The sequence below is a fragment of the Lethenteron reissneri genome, unplaced genomic scaffold (assembly GCF_015708825.2).
Source record: "Lethenteron reissneri isolate LAM-NWPU_2019-01 unplaced genomic scaffold, ASM1570882v1 scaffold_1585, whole genome shotgun sequence".
NCBI lineage: Eukaryota > Metazoa > Chordata > Hyperoartia > Petromyzontiformes > Petromyzontidae > Lethenteron > Lethenteron reissneri.
The window spans coordinates 6,622-16,699 of NW_026891317.1; the positions used below are offsets into that span (position 1 = coordinate 6,622).

At 51.4% G+C, this 10,078-nt stretch overlaps 1 protein-coding gene across 2 annotated transcripts; it reads left to right on the plus strand.

Moving 5' to 3' along the window:
• The first annotated feature begins 685 nt into the window (after nucleotides 1-685).
• Nucleotides 686-7,222, plus strand: LOC133362710 (uncharacterized). Of its 2 annotated transcripts, none has more exons than XM_061581632.1 (6): nucleotides 686-819; nucleotides 2,337-2,394; nucleotides 3,958-4,142; nucleotides 4,719-4,935; nucleotides 5,434-5,658; nucleotides 6,554-7,222. In XM_061581632.1, exons 2-6 carry the CDS (start codon nucleotides 2,352-2,354, stop codon nucleotides 6,661-6,663), a joined length of 780 nt encoding a protein of 259 aa, XP_061437616.1. In that variant the 5' UTR covers nucleotides 686-819; nucleotides 2,337-2,351; the 3' UTR covers nucleotides 6,664-7,222. The 2 variants fall into 2 exon arrangements, with proteins under 2 accessions (XP_061437616.1, XP_061437617.1); XM_061581633.1 differs by having other exon boundaries at nucleotides 709-819; nucleotides 2,340-2,394.
• The last annotated feature ends 2,856 nt before the right edge of the window (nucleotides 7,223-10,078 follow it).

A 10,078-nucleotide genomic window follows, 5' to 3' on the forward strand; every position in this document is an offset into this window, starting at 1 on the left:
CAACAACCACAACCACAACAACAACCGCAATGAAAATTTCTCACCTCGGATTGCAGTTCACGCGCGGACCTCCAGCTTCCTGTTAGCTCGTGACGTCACGCGGCAGCAGATGACATGACGTCACGCGGCAGCAGATGACATGACGTCACGCGGCAGCAGATGACATGACGTCACTTTCTGGGGTACAAGACTCTCCCCTCCCACAATGAGAGGCTACCCTAACTGAATAAATTAATAAATTATGTTGATGTTTGCGATCATCAACATTATCAATAAACATCATTTACACCATCATATACAACAACATCATCAGCATCAACAACATCATCAGCATCAGCAACATCATTAATAACATCATCTACACCATCATCAGCAACATCATCACCACCCCTAGCATCAGCAGCAATATCATCAACATCATCAGAAGCAGCATCAACAACATCATCAGCATCAACAACATTATCATCAACAACAACATAATCAGCAATCAGCATCAACAACATCATCAGCAGCATCAACAACAACATCAGCATCAACATCATCATCAGCATCAACAACAACATCAGCATCAACAACAACATCAGCAACAACAACAACAGCAACATCAACAACAACATCAACAACATCAACAACAACATCATCAACAACATCACATCAAGCATCAGCAACATCAACAACAACATCAGCAACACCGTCACCATCTAGAACAGAGGGGAGGGAAGACTGCGGCCTAGTCGGCCTCGGGCCATCCCGAGTTTTCCTAGCGGACCCGCCGCGCCCGGAGCGCCTCCCCCGGCAGGAGTCGGGATCGAATAACGGGTCCGCCGGGCGTGCTGAACACACACACAGTGTACACACACACACACAGTGTACACACACACACACATTGTACACACACACATTGTACACACACACACATGTACCACCACAGTGTAACACACACACAGTGTACACACACACACAGTGTACACACACACAGTGTACACACACACACAGACACACAGTGTATACACACACAGTGTACACACACACACACAGACACACAGTATACACACACAGTGTACACACAGTGTACACACACACACAGTGTATACACACACACAGACACACACACAGACACACAGTGTATACACACACACAGTGTACACACACACAGACACAGGTACACACACAGTGTACACACACAGTGTACACACACACACAGTGTATACACACACACAGACACACACACAGACACACAGTGTATACACACACACAGTGTACACACACAGACACACACACAGTGTACACACACGGACACACAGTGTACACACAGACACACAGTGTACACACACACACAGTGGTACACACACACACAGACACACACAGACACACAGTGTATACACACACACAGACACACACAGTGTACACACACACAGTGTACACACACAGTGTACACACACACACAGTGTACACACACACAGACACACACAGTGTACACACAGAGACACACAGTGTACACACAGACACAGTGTACACACACACACAGTGTACACACACACACAGACACACACAGACACACAGTGTATACACACACACAGTGTACACACACACACAGACACACACACAGTGTACACACACACAGTGTACACAGACACACAGTGTACACACAGTGTACACACACACACAGACACACACAGTGTATACACACACACAGTGTACACACACACAGTGTACACACACACACAGTGTACACACACACAGTGTACACACACAGACACACACACAGTGTACACACGTACACACACAGTGTACACACGTACACACTGTGTGTGTGTACGTGTGTACACACACACACAGACACTCCAACACACAACCGGTTAGTGCTGCTCCAGTGACAGATTGGCACGGTGTGTTCGCGTGATAAACCTTGCCAACTGGCTGTGTCGGCTGATGGTCGGTTTAACGACACGCAAACATTCAAACTTAATTTGGAGCTTTCGTGACTGCAGGAATTACTCTTTGGTGGTTCTTTCGGTAAAGTCACGTGTAAAGATAAAATAATACATTTAATACAAGCATACGACGTTTCGATTGCAACACAAGCAATCATCATCAGGTATAAATGAAATCCCGGCCGGGTACGGGTAGCCGGGTATCGACCTCTGGCGTGTAGAAATTAAGCGTGCATTTATATTATAGCAGATGGGAAAACCGAATGCAAAAAGATGAAACTCATCGCCGATGTCACGAATGGAAAGATGTTGAAGCGGAGTGATGTGAAAGTGAGGGAGTGTGAACCGTTGGAGTGCGGCCGTGAGATGGACTAATGGCTCGTTCTCTTTTGCGATCATCAGCAGACAGAGCCGGCCATGAAGCCGGTCCTCATCTCACTGTTCGTCTTCCTCCTTCTGGGTGAGTTCACACCCAGAGACACTCACCCAGCACACATTGGACGGTGCCCTTTCGTTAGCTAGGTGAGAGGTCACTGCGATCTGCCTCGCCTTGAATGCAGGAGGTCGTGGGTTCGATCACGACCCTGACGCCTGCTGCTGTATATTGGGAGTTTGCGTGTCTCTCTCTCTCATCGTCATCATCACGGTGGCTAGGAGATGTTAACTACCTCGCCTGGTGTACAGGAGGTCGTGGGTTCAATTCCGAGCCTGATGCCTGCTGCTGCTGTATATTTGGAGTTTGCGAGTCTCCCTCTCTCATCGTCATCATCACGGTGGCTAGGAGATGTTAACTACCTCGCCTGGTGTACAGGAGATCGTGGGTTCAATTCCGAGCCTGATGCCTGCTGCTGTATATTTGGAGTTTGCGGTGTCTCTCTCATCATCATCACGGGGGCTAGGAGATGTTAACTACCTCGCCTGGTGTACAGGAGGTCGTGGGTTCAATCCCGACCCTGATGCCTGCTGCTGTATATTTGGAGTTTGCGAGTCTGTCCCTGTGGCCGCGTGGATTTGTCTCCGGGTCCTCTGTTTTTTCCTCCACATTTCGAGTCGACGTGCATTCCGATGACTTTTCTGCGATAAATTTCCGCATTTGTGGCCAGGTAACTTTTGATTAAAAGGGTCACATTTCACCTGCTAATTGTCATAGTTGTTTTTAAATCTCCCACCGTGAGGACGACGAGGAGCTCACGGCGATGCGACCCCTGTGACACCGCCCTGGGCGTGCCAGTGGCTGTCTATCAGTGAACTGTACGGTAACTAAGGAATAGTTGTCTGTCAAATAAGATGGTCCAAATATGTGTAGTTAAATCTTTTTCGCATGGTCAATAACATCTTTCCAATGATTTCTCAGTTTGTACCCATCATCACGGTTGAAATTATGTCTGTGTTTGTATATTTGGATGGCTTCGTGTAAAAACCCTTGATGGTAGCCAGGAGGTTTGCAGAGCACCTTGGTCTCGGAAAAGACAATTTCATGAGAGCCCACAGCGTTGTAGCAATGATCGGCAACGGCGGAAGAATCAGTTCTGCCGTGTTTCAGATCTGACTTGTGCTCGCGGACACGATCAGAGACATGGCGTTTCGTTTCTCCAATCTAGCAATCACCACCACTGCAACTCAGTTTGTAGACTCCAGGGTATTGTAAGTCAGGAATGACATCTTTCACAGATGGAATTAGATCACGGATGTTATGTACTGTACTGAATCGGACTTGGATCTTATGTTTGTTTAGAATTTTGGAGATCTTTTTGGTCACGCCTGCTATGTATGGCAACGTGATGGTTTTGATCGGAGTTTCAAGTGGCTGTTTCTGTATGGTGGGAGAAACAGCTTGGCGGATGGTGCGGTCAGAGTATCCGTTCGTCCTGAGGGCCCGATGTACATGTCTCAATTCACTGGCCAGGTGGTGTTGGTCAGAAATGCCATGAGCTCTGTGGTATAGCGTTTTGATGCGTAGTTAAATCTGTTTTGCATGGTCAACAAGGTGTATGCGTAACGAGCGTGACCGGTCTCTCTGCAGATGCGGCGTTGGCTGTCAAGCTCCAGCTCACTCTCCCGAAGAGTCTGTCTGTGAGGGAGGGAGAGAACGTCACTCTCCCCTGCTCCTTCTCCCCACTGGCCACACACCTGGACCACGTCGTCGTCCAGTGGTTCACGATGCCCAGACGCTACGCAGAGAACGTCACCAGTGGAGACATGACCTTGGTGGGGCTCGCATTTCACGTCAGTCGTGACTAGTGATTGTCTTAAGATTTAAAGCTGATTTCGTGACTGCAGGGATTCATCTTCTTGGTTCTTTGGGTAAAGTCACCACGTAGAACGGAAGTAATAAAGTAATAAAAATAAAACATAATAAAATGCAATTCTCACGACGTTTCGGCCACAACGCAACCAGCCGTCCTCAGGTGGAGACCTGTTCTTTATTATTTCCATTCTACGTGACTTTACCAAAAGAACCAAGAAGATGAATGCAACAGACGCTGTCTTTCCGACAGACCTGTTCTTCACCTGAGGATGGCTGCTTGCGTTGTGGCCGAAACGTCCTGAGAATTATTTTATTATGTTTTATTTTTATTATTTCCATTCTACGTGACGACTTTACCGAAAGAACCAAGAACTCGACGCAAACTCAACGTTCATATTTTGCCATCGCCCAAGAGCTCTCCCGTGTAGGGAGTTAACCGAGCTCACCGAGCCCGGCTCAGCTCACGACGATTCGACGGCGGGCATCGCGTGCGATCGCGCTCGACCGTCCCACGTCGCGCTCGGTGTCGTTGGCAGATCTACTTCTCGGGCGACGAGACGGCGGACGACTCGAGCGTCGCCAAGTCCGCGGGAGACGTGCTCGCGGGAGACTGCTCCGTCGGCATCCCCAACTTCCCCGGGAGCCTCGGCCCCGTCGCCCTGTGCCGCGTCGACTGCCGCCGCTGTGACGCCGCGGGGAACGCCGCCGTGCAAGCGGAGCTGCTGCTGCAGCTGCAGGACGTGACGGCTGCGGGTGAGCCGAGCGCGGAGCTCGCGGCGCCGGTTGCGCCGTGGCTGACACGGCCACGCTCGCCGCGCGGCGACGCGACTCTTCGCAATTTCGATACGATGTCAATCCCGAGTGAGAGGTCTCTCCCTACTGCACGTGAAGCCGTGTTGAGTGAGTGTCTCTCCCTGTTGCATGTGAAGCCGTGTTGAATGGGTGGTCTCTCCCTGTTGCACGTGAAGCCGTGTTGAGTGAGTGTCTCTCCCTGTTGCACGTGAAGCCGTGTTGAGTGAGTGTCTCTCCCTGCTGCACGTGAAGCCGTGTTGAGTGAGTGTCTCTCCCTGCTGCACGTGAAGCCGTGTTGAGTGAGTGTCTCTCCCTGCTGCACGTGAAGCCGTGTTGAGTGAGTGTCTCTCCCTGCTGCACGTGAAGCCGTGTCGAGTCGCCGCTTGAGGTGGTGGTGCAGGGTGCGAGTGGGGGTCACCCTGAGCCCCCCCCCCCCCCCCCGTCTCCGTGTCTCTGCAGCCCCACGGCGGCCACACGGCGGGGCTCTGAGCGAGGCCACCGCCGCCCCTCCAGGGGAGACGCCGCCGCACAGGGCAGGGCTGCTGGTGGCCGGGGTGCTGGCGCCTGTGGCTGTCGTGGTCTACGTCGTCTCCGTCTGCAAGGGGAACAACACGAGGAGGAGGAGGAGGAGGAGACGCCGTCGGCCTTCAGGGCCCGGGCAGCCGGATCGCCCGGCCCCCCCTGGTGAATGAGCATTGACGTGGGTAGCCGGCCGGAGCTCTCTCTCTCCGTGGCCCCACACTCGGTGTGTCACTGACGATGGTCTCACGTTCACGCCAGAGCTCGCAAACGGGTTTTGATTCCTTACCCGTACCCGGCCGCACCAGGGTCGCAAACGGGTACCCGTACCCGTACCCTACCCGTACCCGGCCGGTTACGGGTAGGGTACGGGTTTCGGGTACCTGATTGCGACCTCTGGGATGAAGCCATGTTGCAGGCGCAGGTGGGTTGATTCTAGAAACTTGAATTCGGTAAAATCATCACGTAGATGGGAATAATGAAATAATAAAAATATAAAACAATAAAAAATTCTCACGACGTTTCGACTGCAACACAAGCAATCGTCGTCAGGTGTGAAATCCACAGCAAGAAAATTTTAAAAAAAGTGACGGTTTGTCGTGACGTCAGGACCACGGACAGCGATTTGGCAGTTGGCCAGATGGACGAGTCCATCTCTGTTCGGGGAGAAGAGGAGGGGGCAGCAGACAACGGGCTGCGTCTGCAAGTCACGTGAGCGTGAAGACCCGAACAGAGTTGGACTCGTCCATCTGGCCAACTGCCAAATCGCTGTCCGTGGTGCTGACGTCACGACAAACCGCCACTCTTTCTTGCTGTGGATTTCACACCTGATGACGATTGCTTGTGTTGCAGGCGAAACGTCGTGAGAATTGTTATTGTTTTATATTAATATTATTTCATTATTTCCCTTCTACGCGACTTTGTTTTATTTTTATTATTTCATTATTTCCCTTCTACGCGACTTTGTTTTATTTTTATTATTTCATTATTTCCCTTCTACGTGATGACTTTACCCAAAGAACCAAGAAGATGAACCTTCTGTTTGTCCTTCTTTCGACAGTGGCGCTGGGAATGCAGAACGTGCGTAGGGACAGGGACGTGGACGCGCAGCCGCCGATGAACAGACGCGAAGAGAGAACAGGACGAGTGTCGGAGACCTTCGCCGTGTGACGATGTTCAGGCAGCCAGATGCTCCATCCGATTGGTCGGCACGGGGAGTGGGTCGCACACACACACACACATGCACACATACACTCACCCCCACACACTCACACACTCACACCCCCACACAAAGAACTAAGAACCCCCGTATAGCCTTTAACAGACTGTAGGGGCAAGTGCTGTTAGCGAGCACCTATGAAGGCCAGAACGGCACACGAGGGGGTGGGTGGCCAGCACCACGCCCTACCGCCTTTGTCTCCCCAGTGGCGATGTTTACACACCGCACCAGGTACTCATTTGAGGCTGAGGCCCGGGAACCGGTTCAGATAATCGTCACTGGTGTTAGCCGTGAATGGGAATCGAACTCGTGCCGCCGGGTTCATAGCGCAGCGCGCTAACCACTACACTACCGCTCCCCACCCACACACTCGCACACACCCACACACTCACTCTCACACCCATACAGTTACACAGTCACACACCCCCACACACACTCACACACTCCCACACACACTCCCACACTCACACACTCCCACACACCCCCCCACACTCACACACACCCCCCCACACTCACACACACCCCCCACACTCACACACACCCCCACACACACACCCCCACACCCAACACAACAACCGCCATTCGCCACTAAGTGGCGGTGACGTCACCACGACGCTTGTGCCAGTGTTTCCCCCTCGTGCAAGGAGCGGCTTTTCTCCGAGATGTTCAGATTTCCTCCTACCCTTGCGGTACACGCAACTTACTCATTGGCTGACAATATCCTGCGATGAAACATAAATCAAAAACCCCGAATGTGGAAGGGCCCTACTGAGTGGAGAGTCTCCGTGACACCGCGCAGCCTCCTGGATCATTAAACTATCATCATCATCGTCATCACCATCATCATCACCATCATCATCACCATCATCACCATCATCACCATCATCACCACCACCATCATCATCATCGTCATCAATCATCATCATCGTCATCATCATCGTCATCATCACCATCGTCATCATCATCATCGTCACCATCATCATCATCGTCATCATCATCGTCATCATCACCGTCATCATCACCATCATCATCGTCATCACCACCACCACCACCATCGTCATCAATCATCATCATCACTCCGCACCCATTTGTGGGGTTTTTCACCGTCGTCCGAAGTACCGAATTGGGGAGGCATCACGCGCGTGGACAGACGGAGAGGAAACTCGCGAATGTTGCACGATTCTGATGCTGCTAATCCTGCATAATGCACGGGCATAATATGACTTTGAGACCTCCCGCCCACCTCCTACGCATTTCACAAGTGGTACTAATCCCATATCTGCATTTCCCATAAATATGCTAAATTCCTCTTGATATGCAAATTATTTTGTCAAGGCGCTCTTCCCCCCTCCATCCCGGCTTAAATATACGCTGCCAAGCCTGGTGGTGTTTCATTCAGATGCTGTCTTTCCGACAGACCTGTTCTTCATCTGAGGACGGCTGCTTGCGTTGTGGCCGAAACGTCGTGAGAATTATATTGTTTTATTTGTATTATTTTATTATTTCTCTTCTACGTGACTTTACCGAAAGAACCAAGAAGATGAATCCCTGCAGTCACCAAAGAAGCTTTAAATCGAAAGATTCTAGTTGATCGATAATGAAACTGTTCCAGTGGGATAAGGCGTGCTGGAGAGCGGTACGGGATCCATGAGGACGCCCACTCCTCCCGCCCCTGGTGATCATTAACAATCGATGCGGAACTAGTGCACCGCTATTCGCCATCGTGAACACCACAGCCGACTTAATCGAGACCCAAAACGCACACGGCAAACTCCAAAAAACACAGAAAATGCAGCGTTACTCCGATTTAACGTCAATTCGCAAATGACGTGGTCACGTGATTAACACCGCCACCCTCTCAGCCCCTTCGCCTCCACCACCATCACCACCTACTACCACCACCACCACACTATCAATCGCTTCGGTATAACACCGTTTCCATACTCAGGAACGCATCCTCGACGAAAACCTCACCTACTACCACCACCACCACACTATCAATCGCTTCGGTATAACGCCGTTTCCATACTCAGGAAGGCATCCCCGACGTCCACACACACAGAGATAGACACACAGAAAATGACTTTTTTCTGCAAGATTGTATTCAAGTGTAAAGTGTATAGAGCGTCACGCGGCTCAGTGAAGGGTATGATGACGGATGCTGCAGGGGCGGCTCGCTAACTCACTTGTGTAGGGGTCACCGCTCTGCATTGTCCATCCTCACTGTGCCCACACACTCACACACTCACACACACACTCACACACTCATTCACACACTCACTCACACTCACACACTCACTCACTCACACACTCACACACACCACTCTGCATTGTCCATCCTCACTGTGCTCAGTGAACGTTTCGTAGAATTGCCAAACGCGGCGTCAACAAGAACGGAGTAGAAAGGAACAACAACAACAACGCCACTGAGTTGCTAACCGCAATCAAGTGGCGACGGTCAAAAAGCAACAGCGTTTCTGCATTGTGGAAATTCACCACATGCGGATGTTGACAAGTGCATAGCAGGGTAGTGTATCAAGGTGTAGTGTATCAAAGTGTAGTGTTTGTAGTCGTGTAATGTATCGTGTCACGTAGTCATGCGCATGCTGGATGCTATGATACCGGTGCCCCAAACAAACTTTGTGGGGGGGTCACCAAACACACCCACAGGACCCGGCTGAAACCAAATGGAATCGGGATTTCAGCCGAGGCCATCCCTCGACAGCGTCTTGAGGCTACTTGCACAAGAATTGATCGACGGTCCAAGGGCACAGCTTGCAGTCGGCGTTCCAGCGGAGTTGCTCCTGGCAGCCGCACTGCTTCTCCGCCGTGACTGGGAAGGGAACAGCAGCAGCAGAGGCGGTGCCGAAACGGACGCGCGGAACCGGTCGTCGTTCTGACCACGAGATTTTTTTTAAATCGCAACTTTGCGATCGCCGTTGACGTCACGAGGTGGAAAATCTCCGCGCGCTTCTTGCCGACATTGGAGAGAGAGCGATAAAACACAGCAGTTGAACTGCTGAGCCAGCCTAGAGAGACCTGTCACAACGAGGGTTTGTATACGTGGCGCAGGGCAGGCAGCCTCTGGGCTGGAAAGGAATTCCATCCCCGGACGCCATCACAAGAGCCGTCGTGACGTCACTGCCACCTGTTAGCACATGGCGGTTGGTAGTGACGATGACGGTGGTGGTGGTGACTGGTAGTGATGATGGTGATGGTGGTGGTAGTCACATTGATGGTGGTGGTGGTAGTGACATTGACGGTGGTGGTGGTGGTGACATTGACGGTGGTGGTGGTGGTGACATTGACGGTGGTGGTGGTGGTAGTGACATTGACGGTGGTGGTGGTGACATTGATGGTGGTGGT

Coding starts and splice junctions, on each gene's coding strand:
- LOC133362710 (XM_061581632.1), top strand. CDS start 2,352: ATGAAGCCGGTCCTCATCTCACTGTTCGTCTTCCTCCTTCTGG. Junction 4,143..4,718: donor CCAGTGGAGACATGACCTTG/GTGGGGCTCGCA, acceptor TGTCGTTGGCAG/ATCTACTTCTCGGGCGACGA. Junction 4,936..5,433: donor GCAGGACGTGACGGCTGCGG/GTGAGCCGAGCG, acceptor GTGTCTCTGCAG/CCCCACGGCGGCCACACGGC.